The 26,099-nt window shown below is 46.7% G+C and overlaps 1 protein-coding gene across 1 annotated transcript in view; it reads right to left on the bottom strand.

The window, feature by feature from the left end:
* The window catches only part of LOC144684162 (multidrug and toxin extrusion protein 1-like), a 45,652-nt gene that overhangs the window by 4,761 nt on the left and 14,792 nt on the right, over positions 1–26,099 (bottom strand). The window contains exons 7-14 of the mRNA XM_078547823.1: positions 25,282–25,379; positions 25,070–25,167; positions 24,390–24,503; positions 17,897–17,964; positions 14,585–14,693; positions 3,765–3,840; positions 3,590–3,659; positions 202–334 (exon numbers count right to left, since the gene is read on the bottom strand). Coding sequence (XP_078403949.1) covers positions 202–334; positions 3,590–3,659; positions 3,765–3,840; positions 14,585–14,693; positions 17,897–17,964; positions 24,390–24,503; positions 25,070–25,167; positions 25,282–25,379 — 766 coding nt within the window. The remainder of the gene's footprint in view (positions 1–201; positions 335–3,589; positions 3,660–3,764; positions 3,841–14,584; positions 14,694–17,896; positions 17,965–24,389; positions 24,504–25,069; positions 25,168–25,281; positions 25,380–26,099) is intronic.

Here is a 26,099-nt window from a genome sequence, read left to right as displayed (position 1 = left end):
GTGAGGATTGATAAAGATTGGCCCCAAAATCACACAGGGCTGGTTAGACTCATGCTATACCCCAGAGACGGAACTTCTGCCCAACTACACTCTCCTTGAGGTGATCTTGAAATGGAATGGTATCTTCAGTACATTAAAGAGAGTGGGTGGAGGGTAATAATTTCTGGTAAAGAACAAAGGGAAAACTATCTAAATTCCTACCAAATACACCCTGCTTTGCAGCAAACATCAGTGCGATTCCAATGGGAAGCCCAATTATGTAGTATCCAACTAGGTTACCGATAGCTCCCAGTTTCTGCTTCCCAGCTCCTCTTAACACTCCACCAAGTACACCCTGTAGAATAGACAAACGGAATATATTACAGTGATTGCACAACAATCTGTTGTGGTTTCTACAGGAAGAAAACAAAACCTAGTGACTTAACATGTCCCCAAATAATTCAGAACCAATGATTTACAGTTTGAACACTGACATTTATGTTATGCAGGGAATAGCTCATGTGGTCAACTAGCTTTCATATATTGTAGACATTAATGATATAAAGTAAAAACTCATTTCTCAATTAATAACATCAAAGCACACAGGGTAATTAGATCTCTCAAAAAGGCTGTGGATCCTGGAGATACTGGAGCTTTCAAGGCTGAAAAGATTTTTGTTGTGTAATGGTATCAAGGATTATGGATTCAAGGCAGGAAAATAGATTTCAGGTACAGATCAGTGATGATATAATTAACTGGTGGAGCAGACCCAAGGGGTTGAATGGCCTCCTTCTGCTCCTATGATCCTATGTGGCTGTTGGCTCTGCAGCTGCAGTCTCCATTACAATATGATAACAGCAACTACATTCCACTGCTGTGGGCTCCATGTTTCAAACTGATCCCATCATCTTTAATAAAACTTCAGCTTAAAAAATCAATTAAAATTAAAAACTACAGGGAAGCTGAAACAGACATACTTCAAACCAAAGGAGGAAAAAGACAATGAGGATCAATTTCCTGAGGGGCTTCTCCTACTGTAAGGTCAGCAGTGGTTCTGTTGAGCCCTTTTTAATTGCCAAGTGGGCAATTCCACTTAGCCACCTCCAGCAGTCCCGTCTATCATCACTGTCAGTATCCCTCCAATTTGCATCACTCCTGCTGATGTTAAGGAGCAACTGTACACAGCAAAGACTTTGATATTGTGGAAGACCAGTGCACCAGAGCTAACCGTTCTCCAGAGCTAACCGTTCTCCAACCAATTGTTTCAATACAGCTATGAGATCAGCTTCTACCCAATAATTTGGGACCCCAAGTATCTATTATTCTCAACACACAGGATAAATCTAACCCAGTTAATTGTTGCCCTAATGGCTATCTCTCAATCATTTGAGATCAATCAAAAAATGATTGTAAATTTTACAGCATGGAGTTCACATAGTGTTCACATCACACAAAAGCCATTTGAACCATGTGAATCTCCTTACACTCCGCATTTTTTTATTCATTCATGGGATGTGGACATTGTTGGCAAGTCGAATATTTAGGTGCATCCTTTATTGCCCTTGCGAAAATGGTAGTGAGCCACCTTCTTGAACTGCTGCAATCTATGTGGTGTGGGTAATCTCAGAGTGCTGTTTATGAGGTCATTCCAGGATCGAGACCCAGTGACATGGAAGGAATGGCACTATAGTTCAAAGTCAGAATGGTGTACGGCTTGGAGGGGAACTTGCTGCCTTGTCTTTCTAGGTGGTAATGGTTATGATTTTGGAAGGACCTGTTGAAGAAACGTTGGTCAGTTGTTGCACTGTATCTTGTAGATGGTACACACTGCTGCCACTGTGCAGAGGGAGTGAATATTTAGGGTGGTGAATGGGGTGCTAATCAAGTGGTTTGCTTTGTCCTGGATGGTGTCGAGCTTCTTGGGTGTTGTTGGAGCTGCACTCACCCAGGTAAGTGGGGAGTATTCCATCACACTCCTGACTTGTGTCTTGGAGATGCCTTTGGGAAAACATGAGGTGAGTTACTTGGTATAGCCTCTGACTTGCTCTTGTAGCTACAGTATTTATGTAGCTGGTCAAGTTAGGTTTCTGGTAAATGGAAACCTCCAGGATGTTAATGGTGGAGGAAATCAATGGTGGCAGTGCCACTGAATGTCAAAAGGACATTCCTTATGTTAGATTCTCTCTTGTTGGAGAGGGTCATTGCCTGGCACATGGAATATTACTTGCCACTTATCAGCCAAAACTTGCATGTTCTTTCAGCCTTGCTGCACATGGAAGGGGACTGCTTCATTATCTGAGGAGTCACAATAAATAATGAACATTGTCCAATCATCAGCGACCATCCCCACTTCTGACCTTATGATGGAGAGAAGGTCATTGATGAAGCAGCTGAAGATGGTTGGGCCTTGGACACTATCCTGAAGAACTTCTGCAGTGATGTCCTGAGATGATTTGGCCTCCAACAATCACAACCATCTTCCTTTGCACAAGATATGACTCCTACAAATGGAAAGTTTTCCTCCCTCATTCCCATTGACTTCAATTTTACTAGGGCTGCTTGAGGCCACACTTAGTCAAATGCTGCCTTGATGTCAAGGGCAGCCAATCTCACCTCATTTCTGGAATGCGGCACTTTCTTCCATGTTTGGACCAAGATTGTAATGAGACCTGGAGCTGAGTGCTTCTGGCAGAACCCAAATTGGGCATTGGTTATTGCTGAGCAAGTGTCGCTTGTTAGCACTGTCCACAGCACCTTCCAACACTTTGCTCATGATCAAGAGTAGACCAATGGAGCGGTAATTGACTGGGTTGGTTTGTTCTGCATTTGGTGGGCAGGACATATCTGGGCAATTTTCCACAATGTCGGATAGATGCTCGTATAGTAGCTGTACTGGAACAGCTTGGCTAGGGCTGGGTGTAGTTCTGGAGCACAAGTCTTCAATATTACAGCCAGGAGGTTTTTGGGGCCCATAACCTTTGTTACATCCCGTGCACACAGCCACTTCTTCATATCACGTGGAGTGAGTTGAATTGGCTGAAGACTGGCATCTCTGATGCCAGGGGCCACAGGAGGAGGTCAAAATTAATCATTGGCACTTTAGGTACTTTCTCTTTTGTATGGGTGTGCTGTGCTCTGCTATCATTGAGGATGGGTGTTCCTGGAGTCTCCTCCTCCAAGTTAATTGTTCAATTATCTACCACCATTCACGCCTGGACATGGCAAGAATGCAGAGCTTTCATCTGATCTATCATTTGGATCTTCATCTCATTTCAGTAATATATCCTCCTGTTCCTTTCTGCCTCGTGCATTTATCTAGTTCCCTCTTAAGTGCATCAATGCTGTTCACCTCAACAGCACCATGTGACAGTAAGTTCCACATTCTCACCACCTTCTGGGTGCAGAAATTTCTCCTAAGTCCCTACTGGGTTTATTAGCAACTGGCTTATATTTATGGCTTTCAGTTCTGGCCTTGCCGCAAGTGGGATTATCTTCTCTACATCTAGACTATCAAACTCTTTCAGCTCAAAGACCCCTATCAGGTCACCAGCCCCACCTCACCCATCCTACCTCCTCTTTTGTAATAATGCACAGATACTGAAATACTCACCGTAGTGGCATTAAAAAAATGAAAAGCAGCAGATTGTGGAATGATGTCTGCAACTAAGTGAACAATTTCTCTGGAAAATGAAAAGAAGGATATTTCAGAGCTTTCAAATGATTCTGGGTTCATTTTGTAAATGTCTGTTGATGAGTTTTTATGCTTGAAGAGTTTTTTTACTTACTTGTCACTGGTGAAGATATAGCCCACCACGTTCTTTATTGCTCCAAGTATCATTGTATTTACTAAGGAGATGCACACTGTGCAAGTAAATATATATGTAAAAGAATTCTCATCAAATAATCACAGAATCACGGAATCACAGTGCAGAAGAGGCCCTTCGGCCCATCGGGTCTGCACCAACACATGAGAAACACCTGACCTACCTACCTAATCCCATTTACCAGCACGTGGCCCATAGCCTTGAATGTTATGACGTGCCAAGTGCTCATCCAGGTACTTTTTAAAGGATGTGAAGCAACCCGCCTCCACCACCCTCCCAGGCAGCGCATTCCAGACCGTCACCACCCTCTGGGTATAAAAGTTTTTCCTCACATCCCCCCTAAACCTCCTGCCCCTCACCTTGAACTTATGCCCCCTTGTGACTGACCCTTCAACTAAGGGGAAAAGCTGCTCCCTATCCATCCCGTCCATGGCCCTCATAATCTTGTACACCTTGATCAGGTTGCCCCTCAGTCATCTATGCTCCAATGAAAACAACCCAAATCAATCCAACTTCTCTTCATAACTTAAATGTTTCATCCCAGGCAACATCCTGGTGAATCTCCTCTGCACCCCCTCCAGTGCAATCACATCCTTCCTATAATGTGGTGACCAGAACTGCACACAGTACTCCAGCTGTGGCCTCACCAAAGTTCTATACAACTCCAACAAGACCTCCCTACTTTTGTAATCTATGCCTCGATTGATAAAGGCGAGTGTCCCATATGCCTTTTTCACCACCCCACTAACATGCCTCTCCGCCTTCAGAGATCTATGGACACACACGCCAAGGTCCCTTTGTTCCTCAGAACTTCCTAGTGTCATGCCGGTCATTGAAATTGACGAATTACTCCTTCCAAAGTGTATCACCTCTTATTTTTCAGGGTTAAATTCCATCTGCCACTTATCTGCCCATTTGACCATCCTGTCTATATCTTCCTGTAGCTTAAGACACTCAACCTCACTGTTAACCACCCAGCCAATCTTTGTGTCATCCGCAAACTTACTAATCCTACCCCCTACATAGTCATCTGTGTCGTTTATATAAATGACAAATAATAGGGGACCCAGCACAGATCCCTGTGGTACACCACTGGACACTGGCTTCCAGTCACTAAAGCGTCCTTCTGTCATCACCCTCTGACTCCTACAACTAAGTCAATTTTGAATCCGCCTTATCAAATAACCTGTATCCCATGTGCATTTGCCTTCTTTATAAGTCTCCCATGTGGGACCTTGTCAAAGGCTTTGCTGAAATCCATATAAACTACATCAACTGCACTATTCTCATCTACACACCTGGTCACCTCCTCAAAAAATTCAATCAAATTTTTTAGGCATGACCTCCCTCTGACAAAGCAATGCTAACTATCCCTGATCAAACCTTGCCTCTCCAAGTGGAGATAGATTATCTCCTTCAGAATTTTCTCCAATAGTTTCCCTGCCACTGATGTGAGACTCACTGGCCTGTAGTTCCCTGGCTTATCTCTACAACCCTTCTTAAATAGCGGAATCACTTCAGCTGTTCTCCAGTCCTCTGGCACCTCCCCCGTGGCCAGAGAGCCCCTGCGATCTCCCTTGCTTCCCTCAGCAGTCTGGGACCCAAATCATCTGGACCTGGAGATTTGTCCACTTTTAAGCCTGACAACACCTCCAGTACCTTGTCACTCCCTATAACAATTTGCTTAAGAACCTAGCAGTCTCTCTCCCCGAGTTCAATACCTTCATCCTCATTCTCTTGGGTGAAGATGGACGTGAAGTATTCATTCAACACTCTAGCGATGTCCTCTGGCTCCACCCATAGATTGCCCACTTGGTCCCTTATGGGCCCTACTCTTTTCCTGGTTACCCTCTTCCCATTGATATACTTATAGAATATCTTGGGATTTCCCTACTTTTACCAGCCAGAGCTTTCTCATATCCCCTCTTTGCTCTCCTAATTGCTTTCTTAAGCTCCACCCTGCACTGTCTGTACTCCACTAATGCCTCTGCTGATTTACTTCCCTTGTACCTGCTAAAAGCCTCTCTTTTCTTTCTCATCGTAACCTGAATATCTCTGGTCATCCACGGTTCTCTGGGCTTGTTACTCCTTCCTATCACCCTAGAGGGAACATGTTGAGCCTGTACCCTCCCATTTCCTTTTTGAACACCCCCCACTGTTCCTCTGTAGATTTCCCCACAAGTAACTGTTCCCAGTCTACCTTGGCCAGATCCTGCCTTATTTTACTAAAATCCACTCTCCCCCAATCCAAAACATTTTTTTGCAACTTGTCGATTTCTTTGTCCATAACAAACTTAAACTGTACCATGTTGTGGTCGCTATCGCCAAAATGCTCGCCCACCACCACCTCAGCCACCTGCCCGGCTTCATTCCCCAGAATTAGGTCCAGCAATGCACCGTCCCTTGTTGGGCCCTCTACATACTGACCTAAAAAGTTCTCCTGTACACATTTCAAGAAATCCACTCCATCCAAGCCCTTAACACTATGTCTATCCCAATTAATGTTGGGAAAGTTGAAATTACCTAATATAATTACCCTATTATTATTGTTTGTACACACCTCCACAAATTGTGCACATATTTGCTCCTCAATTTCCCGCTGACTATCTGGGGGTCTATAATAAACACCTAACAATGTGGTTGCCTTTTTTTATTCCTAAGTTCTACCCACAAAACTTCATTCGATGCCCCCTCCAAGATATCATCTCTCCTTACTGCAGTAACTGACTCCTTAACTAATAATGCAACACCTCCTCCTCTTTTACCCCCTCCCCTGTCTCGCCTGAAGATTCTACATCCGGGAATATTGAGCTGCCAATCCTGCCCTTCCCTCAACCACGTCCAGTGATGGCTACTATATCACAATTCCACGTGTCAACCTTCACCCTTAAATCATCCGTTTTACCTGTAATACTCCTGGCATTAAAGTAGAGGCCATCCAGCCTTGCCTTACTCCCTTGAAACTTATTGTAGCTGTACTTGCTCTGACTTGATTGTTTTACTGTATTATGATGTGTCCCTATTCTGCTAACATTCTGTGTCCCTCCCCCTGCTGAATTAGTTTAAACTCCTCCCAACATCACTAGTAAACCCGCCCGCAAGGATGTTAGTCCCGGTCTGGTTCAGATGTAGACTGTCCCGCTTGTACAGGTCCCACCTTCCCCAGAAACGGTCCCAGTGATCCAGGAATCTAAAACCCTCCCTCCTGCACCAACTCTTAAGCCACGTATTCATCTGCGCTATTCTCCTATTTCTGAGCTCGCTAGCACGTGGCACTGGGAGTAATCCAGAGATCACAACCCGAAAGGTCTTGCTTTTTAGTCTACTTCCTGAATTCTTGATGCAAGACCTCATCCCTCTTTCTACCTATATCATTGGTACCAACATGTACCATGACCTCTGCCTTATCACCCTCCCCCTTCAGGATGCCCTGCAGCTGTGCAGTGACATCCCGGACCTTGGCACCAGGGAGGTAACACATCATCCTGGAGTCAGGTTGACGGCCACAGCAGCGCTTTTCTGTTCCCCTGACTATAGAATCCCCTATTACTATTGCTCTTCCTCCCTTCCTCCCATCCTGTACAGACAGGCTGCTTGTGGTGCCAGAAGCTTGGCTCTGTCCGCACTCCCTGGAGGAACCAGCACCCTCATCAGCCTCCAAAACGGAATACTGATTTGTGAGCGAGACCCCAGGGGACTCCTAACTACCTGCCTGTTTCTCTTGGACTGCCTGGTGGTCACCCATTCCCTTCCTTCCTCAAGACCCTTCAGCTGCGGTGTGACCACCGCCATAAACGTGCTATCCATGATGCTCTCAGACTTGCGGATGCTCCACAGTGTCCCCAGCCGCTTTTCCAGCTCTGAAACCCGAGCCTTCCAGGAGCTGCAGCTGGACATGCTTCCTGCACACATGCTGGTCCTGGGCACTGGAAATGTCCCCGGCTTCCCACATGGAGTACGAGGAGCACGCCATGGCTTTGAGCGCTCCTGCCATGACTTATCCCTTTAAATTAAACCTTTTAAGTCAATTACTGCAGGGCCCTTCTTTCCTGATCCTCGTTACTGTAGAATATACAAACTGTAAACCACAAAAAGACCTTAAACTATAAGCGATTAAAGTAGTAAATACCTTACCCACTACTTACCGGTGATTCCTTTCCCTTGTAGCCTCTCCTGCTGCAGCACGCTCTGAAGATTTAAGAAGTTGGATAGCAAGGAAAAAGTGCAAAGAGCACCTCGTCCCCTTTGCACTGAATTCCCGCATTGCACCAAATTCCGAATACCCACTCTGGCTGTGCCCCACTCAGGATGTGCTCGCTCTCCTGTTCCTGTGCAAGCACACTGTAGTGTGCTTCTAGAAAGTCCCTTTCTTAAATAGAGCTGAGTTGACTCACCACTAGTTACGCTTCAAATAGGAATTAACACCTATTCAGGCCCTATTCAGGTTTCAGGTAATTGACAGTTAACTGTCACACAGTCAGCTGAGTCAGCTACCTTACCAACCTTTTAACTAGACTACTGAACTTACAAAAATTGAAGAGAAAGACTTACCAGTTCAATTCCCGCTTTGCGCCAAATTCCCAATACCCACTCTGGCTGTGCCCCACTCAGGATGTGCTCTCTCTCCTGTTTGTGTGCAAGCGTAATCTAATTGAAGTTCCGGACAATCTTTCTGAAGAAAATTGCTGTTGCAGTTTATTCTTTCCTCCTCTTTTTCCAAAACAGGACCTCCCCACCTCCCTTCTGTTTCCCTGGGTATCGATTCCCTGACAGATTCAGTTTGATGGGACCCATCTCCTCCCTGATCCTCCCCTTAACTCGCAAGGGAGCTTCTCCCTTGTTAAATCTAGACAGCGAATGTCCACCTATTTGACTGTTGGTGGAGGACGCATCGCCGTTAGGGCTGGCCGCATCCTCCTTGTCCACACCCACACCCTGGATAACCATCAGGAGCAGGGCCTATGGCTGATTTTCCCCCTCCCTAATCCAGACTGTTGAGATCGGCCTCTAACTGGCATCCCAGTGGAGATCGACTAACTCAGCACAGATCAGACATCAAACATTTGTGATCATCTCATCTCTATAAAATATACACAGGAAACAGAAAACGTTGGAAAAAACTGAGCAGACTAGGTAGCCTCTGTGGAGAGGGAAAGAGAGTTAGACATTTCATCGGAATCAGCAAAAAGTTAGAAACGGAACAGATTTGAAAACAGGTAGAGAGGCAGCGAAATAGGGAAGGGAGGGTGGAATGAAAGGGAAGCTCTGTGATGGGGTTAGGAGGCAGGAGTGATTAAACAACAAAAAGCATGATGGTGCAAGGCAAAGCGGCGGTGGTAGGTCAAGGCAAGATACAGAGGGCTGGTCTCGGGGAGCTCTAAATAGCAACAGCAGCGTCATTACCAAAACCTGCACCTGGGAAAATGGAGCGTTAGTTATGGGGCTGAATCATCTGGTCCCATTGGCGGCAGGCATCATGGCAGACGGGGGTCGGGGGGGAGGACAATTCGGCGTGGAGGGCAGAAATCAGTTCCACACCAGCGTGAAATCACAGCGGGTCATCCGATGGTGTCCACCATGGCGGAACGCGAATCCCACTGGAGGCCGGCATGGACACGATTTGCATCCCGCCAATGAGATGCAAAGTAAGGCCCAACCGGAATCGTCGCCCCCCCCCCACCCCCACCCACGCCAGATTTACCGTTACGCCAGTGGGAAAACACGCCGACCCAGAACACATCTGGACAACCGTGACATGTAGAAGTCAGGACTTATCGTTAGGGCCTTGCTCACATTGCGGACATCCGAGGAGCAGAAGATGCTGGAGCCCGACAGATACCGACAGGGCCCTGGAGGAACTTGTGCATCGCATGCTGGGTGGATCCTCATGGACAAGGGCTCCATCACGATGCAGCTCACGGAAGGTGGGAGGCCTCTGTTGATGCTTTGGGCCTGCTTCGGACCATCACGGTCTTGACCATGGGCTGCTATGAATGATTGATGACGGGGGTTGGGGGGGGGAGAGAGGAAGGTTTAGCTGTGAGTGGGAGAGGAAGGTGTACTGGGGGAGGTGAGGGTGGGCGGGGGGAGACAAAGGTGTCAGGGTAGGTGAGGTTGGGAGGTGGGGGGAAGGGGCATGAAGGTGTCAGGGGGGTGAGGTGGGGATGGGGTGGAGGGAGTATGGGGAGGAAGGACTATGGGGAGGAGGGTGTAATGGGGAGAACACAGCAAGCGAGGAGATAGGTGTAAGGGGGAGGAAACTATAAGGGAGGGAGTTCAGAGGGGGAAGGTGTCTGGGGGGAGAAGGGAGTTCGAAAGGGGGAAGGTGCCTGGATGGAGGAGGGAGTAAGGTTGGAGGAGGGAGCAAGTGTGGGGGGTAATGTCCAGGGGAACATGCAAGGGAAGGGTCCGTGGAGTCAATGACTGCCTCCTAGGGAGAAAACTGAGAGTGGGCTGGGTAGCAGGGAATGATGCATGTGAGAGGGAGCTGGTAGGATGGGAAGGTGAGGGTGCTCAGTAATGGTAGAAGGGATGGTGAGGGTGGCTGGTGGGCCATTGGAGGCAGACACGGTCCCTGGGGGTGGGAAGGAGGAGGTCAGGGAGGCCAACATGGATGGGGGTGGGGTTCTCAGGAAGGTAGGGAATGTGCACATTCACCTGGATATCCTGGAATGACAAGGGTTCGGGTTGGTAGGTGATGGTGGGGAGGTGGAAGGTGACGCCAGGGGAGGTCAACAGTGATAGGGGTAAGGACATGGGTGACTGGGGGAGGGGAAAAGATGAGGGAGCAAACAATGAACTCGATCAGAATTTCTTAATTTTTCTTGGTCTACCATTTCTTCTAGGTGCTGCCCTGACATCCGCTCAGAGATGGAGGCAGCCTGCGCAATGGTTGGCCCTGTTGTCTCTGATGACTTTGGCATGCGTCCTCTGGAGATCCAGGGCCTTGAGGGCCCCGGCTTGCTTTGGCTGTCCTCCTCAGAGGGAAAGGACAGCCTCTGAGATTTCTGACTGGGTGACCCAGAGGTGTCCAGCTGCCACTCCCCCTCCCTTCGGGTGCCCGGAGGCCCCAGACTGAGCCCTTGAGGAGAAGGAGCACCTGGAGGGACATTGAGGTGCCCTGTTTCCCTCTCGTGTTGCCACTGCAGGAACTCACCCATGGCTACTGCGATGGAGTGCAGGTCTGTGTGCATCTCCATGTTCTGCTGGACAAGAGTCTCCGTGGCATCCTCCATCCTTCCCATGGAGACCTCCAAATAAGCACATGCGGGCACCACTCCATCAGAGAGCAGGCAGACACACTCCTCCAACTCGCGTGCCACTCTGTTGAGGGCTTCCAAGAGCTCTGCGTGACGTTCCCCCGCTTTCTGCTGACTCTCCACGATGAATTGGAAGGCTGAATCCAGAGGTTCGTCATCTGACTTGGACCTCACAGATGCCTTGTCCACAGCAGTCCTCCAAGTGCCGGGGAGCTCGGCTGAACCTGCCTCCTCCTGCTGCGGACACATGTCCATGTGGTGACCACCAGATTGTGAACCTGAGCCTGTTCTAGATCTTGGTTCCACTGAAGTAGATGTGTGTCTCTGCGCTGATGGAGGGTGTGGGTTAACACTGTGATGGGTCCTTCAGGCTGTTTATTTCCAGCTCTTCAATGGGGGAGGTGTCCTCTTGGCTGGAGGTGAGAACTAGGATGGAGCTGAGGGACTGGCTGGCTGAGGGTGTCAATCACTCAGCAGAGCTCCCTGTGAACCAACGCAGAGATAATTAGTGCATGGCAGCAGAGTCAAAGGCAGGAGAGAGAGAGCACTCACAGCTGAATTGAGGGAGGGATGATGTGGTGAAGGATCCTCATGCAGGTATTTGCCGCCCACGGCCCTGTCACTACAGGCACAGTCCACGTCCCCACCAGTCAGTGCGATGACACGCTCCTCAAAGTGAGTGAGGGGCCTAATGTGGGCCACTCCACCCCCAGTCTGGGACCTCTCCCTGTTGTTGTGAGCCAACTTCTCCTGCGTGAAAACCGATGGAGAGAATGTGAGCAGGATGCATGGCACTGTGTGGAATGTTTGTGTGGTGAGCAGAGACCATGGATGGGAGGAGGATGTGAGCCCCAGAGGATATGAGCCTGATGGAGATGTGAGGGTGTGTGTGAGAGTTAGTGGTGTTGCCCCTTGAGGTGTGAGATCCCTGTGGGTGTGTGATGGGTTTGTGAGTGTGTGAGTTGAGAGCGATGAGGTGATTGACTTACCCTGGCAGAACGGATGAGACCATTCATCCTCTCCCTGCACTGGATGGCTGGCCTCTGTGCTCTGGCGGTGCTGACCACCACTGCCACCGCCTCCCAGGCCGGATCAGTGATTTGGGTGGACCTCCTGTGGCCAGAGCGGGGGTAGAGGACATCGCGGCAGCCTTCCCCTGCACCCAGCAGGCGCTCCAGAGAAGCATCACTAAATTTGGGGGCTGCCGTCTGCTTTGCTTTCGGGGCCATGTGTCGCCTGGAACAGTCCTGGTCAGTATTCTTGAAGTGGGCTGCGCTCTGGTGCGCTTTAAATATGGCACCCGGAGCGAGGAAGCACTGAGGTCACCGGGAAGGAGATGATATGGCATGAAACCCGCCATTGTAGCCAGTGGGTAAAACATCTTTTTTCATACCCACCACGCACTTAGTGCAAATCTGGAGTGATTCTACCCTTGGTCTAAAATTATTGAACTCAATGTTGAGTCCTGATGTTTACTGAGGCCCAAATTTTCTCTGAGCCAAAAGGGCATTTCACCTTAACCAAAATGGCGCCGGAGCCCTGATTCCAGAAGTCCCACCCCTAAACCCAGCACCCACTATTTTCACCGGGGAAGGAACAGGGGCCGTTGTATTTTGCACATCCATGGTTCATGGTGGTAGCTGCACATGTAGAAGTTCAGTTACCTTCAAGCAGATGCAATTTGCATTACTGCCCAATAGGGAAAAAACAGCTAGGACCCAGTATTCTTATTTCCCAGTTTTCACTGGTGTTCCATTTTAAGGTATACAAGACCAGTTTGGACCAGTATTCTTATTTCCCGCTTTTTACTGTTTTTTCATTCTGGGTGGGACGTCCAAAACATGACTCGTGGGCTTTAGACATTGGAGGAAAAGGTCTAAAGCTGTCAGAGTTATTTAGAGAGTATTATTAGGGTGCCATTTTGGAGAGCTCCAGGTATCCCTTCAGGGGAGTTAAGATGCCCCTTGGGAGAGTTAAGATATTCTTTAGAAGAGGTAAGGTGCCCCTTGGGAGAGTTAAGGTATACTTTGGAAGAGGTAAGGTGCCCCTTGGGAGAGTTAAGGTGCCCTTTGGGATTGTTAATAGTAGACATGAATGTGCATAAAAAGTGGATAAGCCCCGTGGATCTGTCAAACTGTCAAGTAATTTAAATCCACAAGCCCTTTAAATTCTTTGAAAAAAGTATGCTGTGGTTGCTTGCCATTTCACTAGCTGTTTGTTGACATAAACCTAAGGGTTATCATTATAGAATTAATGCTGCATGACTGATTCCACAACCCATCATTATTACAGTGGGGTCCTGTAAATTCACAGTTTGATTGACAACTCACAGTGGTTACATAGCCTTTAAAGTGGGGCTATGAATACATGTTTGTTTTAGTAAGGAATTAAGTACTTGAAGGGAACATTTGTTTTTTAAGGGATTAAGTAAGTACTTGAAGGAAGTTAATTGCAATGAATGTTTTTTTTTTATGAATGAGAGTTTATTTTTAAATAGTGATGTTTACAATAGACACTTACACCTTTATTTTCTTTCATCTCACTATGGGTCCTGAGGTCTGGCCATGGTGGATACTGGGTAAGTTGGCATATAGGATGTAAGGGCAAAGGATGGCAGGTGAGGGGTCATGGGTTGGCATGGGATGACACTAAGTAGGCATAGGGGCAAGAAAGGGCCTTGGGGTTGATAGAGCTGTGTAGTGTGGCATGAGTTGGCATGAATGTGGAGTGTGTGGGCATGAGGGGGTGTGAAGGGTGAGGGCTGGAGGGCTATTTTGTTTCCTTGTTTTTATTGTAGCTGGGATGAAATCTCAGAGCATCGAGGCTGATCTCTACAAATGATCTTGATGCAGACATTTTTGGCTGTTTCAGCAACAGCCACAAGTTCAGAAGTGGAACCATTTGCTGATGGTTGCTGCAGTCTGCAATTCCATTTCTGACTCCACCAATAATGAAGCAGCCTACAGAAAGATTTGGATAACATCCAGGCTTGGGCTGGTAAATGACCGTTAACATTTGCACCATGTAAGGGCCAGTTTAATCACCATCTCAAACAAGAGAAAACCCGGGCATCTAACTTCAATAGCACGACCATGGCTGAATGTCCCATCACCAGCTCCTGATGAATCACCATTGCCCAGAAACTTAACTAGAGCAGCTATATCAACACCTTGGCTACAGGAGCGGGGCAGAGACTGGGCAGTCTGGTCACTTAAAGCCTCTCCACCATCTACAAAAAATTCAAATCAGGGCTGTGAAATTATACTCACCACTGATATAATCACAACATCACTCAGCACCACCCAATAAGTGATTGTTCCCCTGCTATTAGACTCAATAGCCACTCCCTTCACTGCTTCCACACTGTGACTGCAATATGTACGATCTACAGGATGCAGCAAGCTGCTAAAGTAACATCAACAACATCTCCACCTCCTGTGACTGCTGCCACAGAGAAGGAGATGACTCTCAATGGAGAAGAATAACCAGTTTTATTCGATGAGTTTAAATTACTAGACTTACCAATGCAGTATATTGCAACTTTAGCAGAGTTTACAGCCTTCTCTGGATTACCGGCACCCAGCGCGTTACCCACATGAACAGTTGCAGCCACCCTGTATCCTACAGAAACCTGCAGGAGAAAGAAGATAAACACCGTCTCAAATTAATCTGTTGCTGACAGTGACTACTCCATCAATATACCTGTGGGTGGATGTATCACCAAACAGATCAGGAAGGTCAGAGGTTCAGTCCCTCCTTTGTGCTGAGTTACCTGATCTCAGTTGGGAAGTGGTTGGTTTTGTAATTAACCTCATTACCCACCACCCCCAACCCCACCCCCTTCATCACCCTCCGGGTCTCCGGATGGAATAAAATCAGTCAGAGTTTCTGTTCTTAATTACTATCTGTTAACCCAACCACTAGATATCTAATACATGAATACCAAAAGCATGAAACGGATCTGCACTGGCTGTAATTCCTTCCTTTTTGTCCTCTGTGCCCACCATCAAATTGCCTTATGATGCTCAGTATAATCCCATGCTAACCTCATCCCTCCTTATCTCTACAACCTCCTTTAAGATTACAACTTTCCACAATCTCTGCATTCCTCCAATTCCAGCCTCTTGCCCATCATTCCAACACTGACAGATTCGCCTTTGGCTGTGTAGTCTCTAACATCCGGAATTCACGACCTGAATGCTTCTGCCTGTCTTTCTGTCCATCCTTTAAGGCAGTGGGTCTCAAACAGCTTTGGCCACGGACCGCTTTGGCAGAGCCAAAGAGCCTGCAGGCCACTCCCCAGCCCGGCCCCACCCCACTTTTGTGCAAAAGGTCTCATCAGAGTTAATGGGAAGGATGGCTCTGCTTTTGATGAGGCAGCGATGAGGTGCTGTCTGATTCCAAGACGGGGAACTTCAGCCAGGTGTCGGGCTCCATGTTCAGCGAGTTCCCCTTCTTTGCTTTCAGCCCAGAAGTGTTGAAAATGCAGCAGTTTGATGTTGGGGACAGCAGCAGATGCTTCAGAGCTGTGTGGCGAGTGCAGGATACTTGCACCGTGTATGCAGCCAAAAGTCCATCCAGCTATTCTCACTGGATGCCAGCTTCAGTGACTTGGGTGTTGGACCAGCCTGTGGGCCACCTGGAGGACCCTCACGAATCACCCAGCAGTCCGAGGATCACACTTTGAGAACCACTGCTTTAAGACAGTCCCTAAAACTAACGTTAACAAATTTTGCCTGATAATGTTCCTGTGAAGTGACTTGGGTCATTTTACTTTGTTAATGCTCCTTCTAAAAGCATTGTTATTGTTGAAGAATGACCCCTTAAAAGAGGTACTAGAAAGCTCATTCACTTCAGCTTTCACTAGATCACCTGCTGGAAAGCTCCTCCACAGTCCATATTGGTGTCAGGAGCACGCATCACCATTGCTGTTAAAGCCATCAGTTCTATTTCCGTTCTACAATTTATCTGCACAGGAGAAGGCGGAGATGAAAAGCGGTTTCACAAAATAACAGAGAAGTTTGATGATGTTACCAAGTTAAGAGGCCTGGCAAAGGGAGGAATGATATAGAGGATTACAGGGAGATCAGGCAGGTTAATAGAGTGGGCAGATAGATGGAAAATACAGTATAATGCTGAGAAACCTGGCGGCAGAATAATTTGGTTACAAAGAAACAACAGTGCAAGATAAAATACACTATACGGTCAGATTATTGACACAGTGGAGGAACTGAGAGATCTCAGGGTGCTGATATGTCGATTTTAAAACGAGGGTCTGCAGTTGGAAATGGCCATAAAAAGGCAAATAAGATTGTGAGTTTCATATAAAAGCTCAGGATTAATGTTGAGTTTCTACAAGATGTTAGTAATGTCACAATTGAAATATTGCATGCAGTCCAGAAACCTCACGTTAGAAACACAAAAAGGCCACCACAACGGTTCGCAGAAACGTTTTTAGGAACGAGAGGCTAAGCTACAAATAAACAGCTTGAACATTTGAGGTTTTCGTCATTGGAGCAGAAGATATTGAGGCAGAATGCGACTGAGGATTCCAAAAGTATGGCCAGAATCTTCGAGTCAGCGTGTGGGGTTGGGGGCAGGGCCCACGCGCTGACGAGTAAAATGATGCGCAGTGATGTTGGGCGTGCGTCCCAACGTCACCGCGCGTCATTCAGATATTGAGTTTGGCGGGCACGCATCGGAGTTGGCTGCGCGGCCGCCGGACTGTCAAAGGCCTGTTAAGGCCATTTAAACAGCAATTAATCTAATTAACTGAGCTGCCCGTCCAACCTTAAGGTTGGCGGGGGGCAGGCAAAAAGCCCAGGCGGCCTTCGCATTTATCATGAAACCTCATCCACGGGCGGGATGAGGTTTCATGAAGGTTTTTAAAGTTTCATAAAAATATTAAATAAAATTCATTGACCTGTCCCAGCTCATGTCACATGAGGGGACAAGTCGTAAAAATTTTTTTTTCCCTTTATTAAAATTTTCAAAAATCAAACTAATCTCCCTGAGGCGGCTCTGTGCCTCAGGGAGATTTCTGCGCTCTTGAAAAGAAAAAGCGCAAGCCCCGACTCAGCCTCCTCCCCCGCAACCCGCACAGGGAGCGCACAGCTAGGTGGGCCTTAATTGGCCCGCCCACATAAAATGGCGGCGCGCAACCAATCACGGGCGGCAATCAGCTGCGTGCCCACACCCGTCCAACCCACCACCCCCCCACCCCACAAAGGAAAGAAAATTCTCCCCTATGAAAACGTTTTGAGAGGGTAAATGGTGAAAATCGCTTTCACCGGGAACAAAGAGGGAAAGCTCTGGATTAATGTAGAAGAACAAAGGGAAGGAGTAATAAGAAACGTTTCTCAGACAGGATGATTAGAACACAGAATACTTTACCACAAGGAGCTATTGAAGGAGAGACCATAACCTGATTTAGAGTGGAATTGTCCAAGTACTAGAAAAGGATGTACATAAAACAATGTGATGTTAGGGCATAGAAATGGAATTTTAGAAGGTAGATCTGGTTGAAGGACTAACACCATTGCAGCAAAATGGGTTGAATCGTCTCCTTCTTTGATGAATTTTAATGACTCTTCAAGGGACTCTACAAGTTAACAAATAGATTAGTGACATTATTGCTTTTCAGCTGAGTTTGCATTGAGCTTTAGAGGTGCTATACTGGAAGTGCAGTAAAAGGAGGAGAATGTTTAACCTTCATTTGAAGCCTTTTCCAGGTGCTAAGAGTAATTTTGTCCCCTTGTGTTAAAATTGCTATTCTTTGGTCAAGCGTGCAATAGGTATGTAAGTGTTGCCCATGTATGAAATATTCGTCCTTACCCCGTAAGGTATTGTTATAACCTGGTAAGCAATGGACTGGGCTCCAAGTTGAACTTCATTAATTAGCCCTGTGAACAGGAAGGGAACAAACAGTAAATTAAACTTTATTGAAGCAAACGAATATCAAAAGAGAAAATATATTATGTAGTATTAACCTTTCAACAGAAGCCAAGCCAACTTCTGGCATTTTTACTTATGGGGGTGAGTGCCAACCTCTAATGACCCTCCCCTCACCATTTCCACCTCACTCCTACCACTCCACTCGACCTGAATCTGAGAGAGTGGGAGGTGTCGGGGTTCCAGTTGTCTGCCAATGTCACTGAGAAGTCACTTCCAGGATACAATAAGAATGATCTGAAAATGGCTTTCCCTTCAATTTCCTCCTCTCCCGAGGAGCAGCGTTTGACCTACAAGTTGTTACTGCCCAGGGCAGCCCATGGTGAGATCAGCAACTCAGCAAAGTAGAGAATTGACCGTCACTCCCTGGTGCCACTGCTAAAAAAGGATAGTTTATTTAGTGTGTGTGTGATGTAATAGGAATGATAGGCATAGTCCGCGATGTGCGACAGAGCAGGAACATGTTCGTGGACTGAGACTTCATAGAATCATTGACTCTTACAACACTGAGGAGGCCACTCACCCCATCATGTCTGTGCCAGCTCTTTAAAATTGCTGTCCAATTTAGTCCATCATGCTACAAACGCAAAATTGATACAAGACAATAAGTGAAATTTTTCACTTGGCGGGCGGGCACGCGCCCGACCTGGCCAAGCGTAAAATGATGCGCGATGATGTCGGGCATCCTCATGTCACCGTGCACTCCTGCGATATCTCAGTCAGCGGGTGCACACCAGAGTCGGCAGCACGCCCACCGACAATTAAAGGGCCTATTAAGGCCATTAAAAGTTAATTGAAGTAAATTTTTCGTTGCCCGTCCACCTTAGACCAATGGTCGATGAGACTCCTTCTGTGTTTCCTACATTACAAAATAACTATACTTCAAGAGCACTTCCCTGACTGTAAATTATTCTGGAATATCCTGAGGGCTCTGCACGAATGTAAGTCTTTCCAAATGAGTCCGACATGTCATATGTCACTGGTCATAAGTGCACAGAAGGAGACTCACTGTATCCGTTAATCTGAGACACTGGGACAGATTTTTGCAGAGTCTGGAAGACTGTGCCAGCTTTCAAAGATGGTAGACAGGACCCAGAGGCAGAGGTCTCACCCTTAATTCTGGCAGATCCAATTTTTGCCTGTGGGGAAAGGGGCGGGGCATGATTCACACAGGGTGGGAAACCCGAAATCTGTTGAAACTTAGGTCTGGATTTTTATCTTTGAGGCAGGTAGCGGGGGTCAGGAAATTTCTCTGCTCAGTGTGCCCGCCTTGGCAAAAAGTGCCATCAAAGACTGGATGTTTGTTCCAGTGGGGCAGGAGCTAACTGGGGGCTGGGCCCACCAGCTTTGGGAAGAATTGGAGGCAGCAACAGGGGCTGCAGGGTGCCGGGTGGGTTGCTAAAATGCCTGCTTCAGTGCTCTGGGACATCGTCCCAGTTATAATAAAAACAGCAAGACCCTCTAGCCCTCATCCCTCATACCCCCTCACCCCCACACACTCCCCATGCCCCATCAGTGTCACCTCATATCCCCTACCCACACCCCCATGGCCCATCATACCCCCCCATACCAAGCTATACCTCTCCAACCCCGTTGGCCCCTCATACTCTCCATGTCAAACTATGGCACTCCCATGCCCATTTGCCCACTATACACTCTGTATAGAACCACTGAACCCTATAGTTACAACAGTATATGTTAAAAAAGATTTAAAAGTTCAGTCATTCATTCCTAAAAATTGTTTTTACTAGAGCCCAGTACAATTGTCAATCACCCAGACCTTTTAAAATGCCAATAGCAGAAACTGCAAGCACTTGAAACTTCTTTATCTTGTGTAAATAAACATTGTGAAATTGATAGAATAGATCAGAGAGCCAAAACTGTCAGTCAAGCAGTACTTTCCCAGGGGTGCAGCTGTTTCAGCACGCTAATGGATGTCTGAGCTCTCAACCAAGCCTCATTGTGCATTCTATGTAATCTATGAAAGTATTGTCTCAGCAAGGGGTTCTGAGTTCACAGTTTTACTAACAGTTTAAAGAGGTCACTAAAGGATTAACTGTCTTTGATGTGGCTACTGTGTAGGTGTGTTTGTTGTGAATAACACATTAACCACCTGAGGAGAATTAAAAGCTTAGAATGGTTTTCATGAATGGGAGCATTTTTCACTATCATATGTGCATGCGTGAGAGATGTATTAGAGTGTTAGACATTTATTTACTTTTTTCATCTTCACACGAGTCCTGAAGTCTTCCCATGATGGATACTGGGTAAGTGGTTAAGGAAGTGGCATGAGGCGTGGGTGAGGCAGTGTGAGGGATAAGGGCTAGAGGGCCTAACAGTTTTTGAAACAAATGGGGCAAAGTCCCAGAGAACTGAGGCAAACCTTCTAACCATTCTGCCTCAACACTTGCTCACCTCCATGGCCCCCTACGATCTGCTTCTGGGGTTGGCATGCCGGACTCCATCTAGTCTCAGCCTCCCTGGAGCGGAAATTGGGACTAAAAGAGGGCTGAATATTACTGGTGGGGTGCATAGCTCGCATACCCACCCTACCCACAGAAGCTGGCCTGGAGTTGATTTGCTCCATGCTGACCTGCCCTGTAGAGGCAAGTGAATGCCGAGGCAGACTGGCTAGAAGGCTTGCCTCAGTTCTCTGGGACCTTGCCCCATTTGTTTCAGAAACCGTTAGGCCCTCCAGCTCTTATCCCTCACACTGCGGGCAGGCTAAACGAGGGTCAAGTAGGACTTCAACCCTTCACTGGGGAGGAAGTCCTGCCCTCTGGAGCTCCTAGTCAATCCGATGGGCAGGCAGCTCCATCAGTCCCGGCAGCGCCAAGACCGCGACAGTGGCAGCTGCCGGGACTGCAAGCGGATGGCCCATGGACTCTCGGAGCAGGTAAGTCCAGGGTCTTGGGCAGGGGGGGTTTTGGGCAGGTCGGGGTGAGAGGGGTAGGTTTAAGGCTGCAGGTGGATCAGAAGGAAGAGGGTGTTTGATCTTGGTTGTGGGGGGAGGCCCCACAGTTAGCAAAGGGCAACCCCCGAAGGTCGAACACTCCCTTCCTTCCCACCAGTTGAAGAACTTTATTCACTCCCTCTTGATGGCCCACACAAAACATTTTATGGTCTGGGAAGGGCATTATCAGGGCAAATTGGCTTGGTAACAAGCTTTTTTGACCCTTGATTACTTGTTTGTATTTTTTTATGGGATGTGGGCTCAGCCAGCATTTACTGCCCATCCCTAATTGGACATTTAAGAGTCAACCACATGGCTGTGGTTCTGGAGTCACTGTAGGCCAGAACCACAGATTCCCTTCCCTAAAGGGGACCAGTGAACCAGATGGGTTTTTACTTTAGGTCATTAGACTTTCAATTCCAGATTCTTATTGAATTCAAATTCTACCAACTGCTGTGGTGGGATTCGAACCCAGGTCCCCAGAGAATTACCCTGGGTCTACTGGATTACCAGTTCAGTGACAATACTGCTACCACCTCCCCATATGGTAGGCTGGTTGCCGATTTTGACACATGCCTACCCCCATATTATGGGGGTGAGCCTGGGGGTGGGCAGGAAAGTGGTGGGGTGGAGACCTGCCCTATTTTACATTCCCCCCACCCCCACAAATCATGCCTGGCAGGGGCACGTAAAGTACAACCCAGTGTCCTTTCAACTGCTACTGCTGCTCCTCCAGTCACAGGTTCTGTCTCTCTGGGTTCAGTGTGTTTTGGTTGTATTTGAAGGAGTTCCCTGCTCTGCCACAGCTTCCCATGAACACATGGTGCTTGAGCAGGTTGGAAAAGCCGAATGGATGCAAGGAGACAACAGGTTTGCAGCTATGAGTTTGCAGCTTGGAGGAGGTTCAAACCGAGCCAGAGGGAGGGAAAAAAAAACTTTCCATGGGGAAAAGAACTGTACCCTGGGGCCAATGGATAACCAATAGATCAGCAGCAATGAGCTTACCACAATGAGGCAGTGAGAAAAAGCGGAAGACAGAGATTTAGAGTGTAACAGAACCATAAGCAAAGAAGGGCCCTACACAAGAATGAGAGACAGACAGATGGGCAAACAGGGAGATACGCACACATGTACGCACAGGGAGAGAGGGACACACACAGGGGTGACGGAGATTGGAGGAAGTAGAGAAAGAACACAGAAAGAGAGCTAGAGTCAAGGAGAGAGAGAGAGTTATGTTTAAAGCTCACCGTGCAAATGAAACTTTTTTATACATAGGATCAAAATTGATTAGAAAATATATATATATTAAAAAGTTAACGTAAAGGTTTTTTTTGCTGTTTAAAAGTTGTTTATCTATTCATAAGTAAATAAACAGGCTTCAGTATGCATAGGGAATGGATGATGTCTGTTTGGGATTGAAATGCAATCATGTACTGAAGGTCCTACCTGGCTTGCTGTAGTCATGTGGCCTCTGCCATGAGGCACAGACTGGGTCAGCCATGTTAGATTCAGTTCTAAGAAAGACATTTTACTAGAAGCGCGATAGAGAATGAACTCGTAACCATGTTGGTTAATCAAAATCAAAAATGCTGGTTACCTAAGAGTTCCGTGTTTTCAACCAATCAGGATTATCCTGGTTGGTCTCATTATGATGTGGGTGTTGAGGTCTCGCGAGGGGTGGTGGAGCACGCAAATCTAGTGAGCAGCGCTGAGGGAACACGGTGCTGATGAACAGTAGAAGGAGGAGATCAAAGTGAAGGCAAGCCCCGGATAACAGCCACCCATGCAGTTGACAATTTTTAACATTTGTGTGAGAGTGGGGCTGATGGGGAACAAGTGTTAGTATTGTATTAATTTTCAAAAGTTAATTGTGGGGGTTGAGGGTGTTGGGCACAAAGCTGAAGATTCATCTAGGGCGATTAATACTCTTGCACTGGCCCTGACTGAAGTTGAGTGATTAAGATTGGCTTCACTCTTTGTGTCTAGCCAGTTAAGACTGAAGTTCTTTATATGTGAAGATCATCTCCCTAGCCTCTAAGGGTGGAGAGAAATAGAGGGTGAGTCATTCTCAGCAAAACAAATTAACCAACCACCAAACATTGGTTGAAGAAGAGTCACACGGACTCGAAACATTAACTCTGCTTCTCTCTCCACAGATGCTGCCAGACCTGCTGAGTTTTCCAGCATTTTCTGTTTTTATTATTTATTTTATATGTAAAGGAAACCAGTCAGGTTCCCCAAAAGCAAGGACACATGAATATTGGATTATATCGGCAACTCATATCAAACATTGATTTTAATACATGATGAGGGTCCACGTTTGTAAAGTGATGGCATAAAAGAAATCTTGATTTGCCAGATAGACTCCTGTTGCTTTAGCTTTTCTAATGGGTTCACTGGGATAAAGCTCCATGTCGATTTGATTGCACCATGGGCCATATGCTGAATCTATCACTAAAACTCTTCCTTCAATGATACATTGTGTGATTTTATAGTTGCTGTTTAATCTGCAGTTTCTTTGGTTATTTGCCTTCTACTGATTTGGCTGTCTTATGGTAATACTCTTGATGTTACCTTGCTATAAGCTATCACTTGGTCCTTGCTTTGTCTGCATATGGGGAAGTGTGGATTGTGATTTGACTGAAGGGAAGACAGCGGGGATGAAATTTAAATTGTGCGGAGAGGAAAAAGGTGAGAGTGAGTTGGCAGCACCTTTTACACCCCACGGAAAAGGCAATCATGTGGATTGACTATTGCCTGTTCTATAATCCCAGACAAAGCAAATTTCCCTCCCAATTCATATTCAGTACGTTTGTGAACAATCGTAAACCCCACTGCCAGGAGAAGAGTGGGCTTAATTGCTTGTCTCCTTTGAGTGTATCTGCTCTACCTTTTGCTGACTGGCTGCCTTTGCCTTCTCTGCAGCTTACTTTTTCAAAGATTAGTTGTTGGGATGTGAGCACCACTGGCAAGGCCAGCATTTATTGACCATCCCTAATTTCCCTTGAGAAGGGAATGGTGACCAGCCTTCTCAAACCACTGCATTTCATGTGGTGTAGCAATTTAATACAACTGAGTGGTTTGCTGGACCATTTCAGAAAGGAGTTAAGAGTCAACTATATCGCTGTAGGCCAGACCAAGTAAGGATGGCAGATTTCCTCTCCTGAAGGGCATTAGTGAATCAAATGGGCGTTGACAACAATGTAGTAGTTGCATGATAATTACTAATGAGACTAGCATTTTGTTCAAAATGGATTAACGGAGCATAAAATCCCCCAGCGGCTCTGACGGGATTTAAACTCAAGTTACCTGAGCATTTGTCTGGAGCTCTGGATTACTAGTTCAGTAACATTACCACTATGCTACCATGCCCCTAATATAGTGAAAGGCACATTTTTCTTAGAAGTGAGGTGGTTTATTTACCTACAACGAATGTTCCAATGTGAAATGACCACCATTCCATGCATAGCATAAACATGCCAGGGATTGCCAGTCGTGTAAAATGGCCCCACTCCTGCAGGCAGTCAGCAGACCATCCTACATATATATATATATATATATAAAAAAGGGGCAGTTACTAACACAGTAGAACATGTCTAGCAAGTACAAAAGGAGAAAGGAAAGTAAGGCTGACAGAAAAACATTCATATCGTCCAGCTAGCCTCAGCTTTCAAACTGCCCCTTTTACCAGGCAATTTGTGCAGAGCAGCAGTCATTGTGAGAAATTGTAGCCGCGCTGCATGGCCCCAGTTACGCAAGGACATATTCACCCCCTCTGTGGTCAGCAGCCTGTTGGCTCTCCACGTCTCGAGCACACCACAGAGCATGGCCGTTTGTGTAAGAGTCTGGGAAGGTGACAGAACATGAACCAGGAGAGGAAGGGAGGAACAGGGAGAAAAGTAGGAAATAAATCAATAAATTGGGACCTTCAAAATGAGCGTTTTACACAGAGAGGGGATTGAATAAGACAAGACCCTGTCCAGTGTTTCTTTCTGTGGATTTCACTGGAAAGGGGAATTGGATGAGGTGTGCCCTGGGTAGCTAATTGGATATTGTCCATCTCACATCATTGCCAAAAATGTAAATTACCTTCAGGATCCTACCTGCCCAGGTCTTAACATGCAACTTTTTCCATCGAATGTACACAAACAGGAGGATAGCCTGACAGTACTGAGAGAGAACACTGGCAGCAGCCGAGCCCCTGAGGAACAAGTTCACATATTAAAGGCAGCTTCAAATAAAGACTGGCTCATTGTTCACTGAAAGATTCATTTAATAGATGCTTTAAAAAAAATTAAAGTTGTTTGCTACTTACGCCACTCCCAGCATCAGCACATAGAGGAAGAGATAATTGACTACAGCATTGAAGATGTTGGTTATGAGAGCAACGAAAATTTGAGGCATGATGATCCCCTGATTTGGGAACAAAACAATAAAGTCATTCTTGGAATTGCCCTTCAATAAACATAGAAACTAGGAGCAGGAATAGGCCATTTGGCCCATCAAGCCTGCTCCGCCATTCATTATGATCATAGTTGATTCTCTATCTCAACGCCATATTCCCACTTTCTCTCCATACCCCTAGATGCTCCTAATATCCAAAACATTATCAATTTCTTTCTTAAATATACTCAGTGACCCGGCTTCTGTGGTAGAGGTTCACTACCCTCTGAGTGAAGAAATTTTTCCTCACCTCAGTCCTAAATGGCCTGCCCCGTATCCTGAGACTGTGGACCCTCGTTCTAGACTCCCCAACCAGGGGAAACATCCTCCCTGCATCTCGTCTGTCTAGCCCTGTTAGAATTTTATACACCGTTTCAGTCAGATCCCCCCTCATTCTTCTAAATTCTAGTGAATATAGGCCCAGTAGAACCAATCTCCCCTCATACGACAGTCCTGCCATCCCCAATATTAGTCTAGTGAACCTTTGCTGCACTCCCTCAATGGCAAGTATATCCTTTCTTAGGTAGGGAGACAAAAACTACGTGCAATACTCTTGGTGTGGTCTCACCAAAGCCCTGTATAACTGCAGTAAGACATCCCTACTTCTGAACTCAAATCCTCTAGCAATGAAGGCCAACGTACTATTTGCCTTCCGAATTACTTGCTGCACCTGCATGTTTACTTTCATTG

This window comes from Cetorhinus maximus, chromosome 9 (genome assembly GCF_964194155.1).
Source record: "Cetorhinus maximus chromosome 9, sCetMax3.hap1.1, whole genome shotgun sequence".
NCBI lineage: Eukaryota > Metazoa > Chordata > Chondrichthyes > Lamniformes > Cetorhinidae > Cetorhinus > Cetorhinus maximus.
This window is presented reverse-complemented; position numbering and strand designations above follow the sequence as displayed.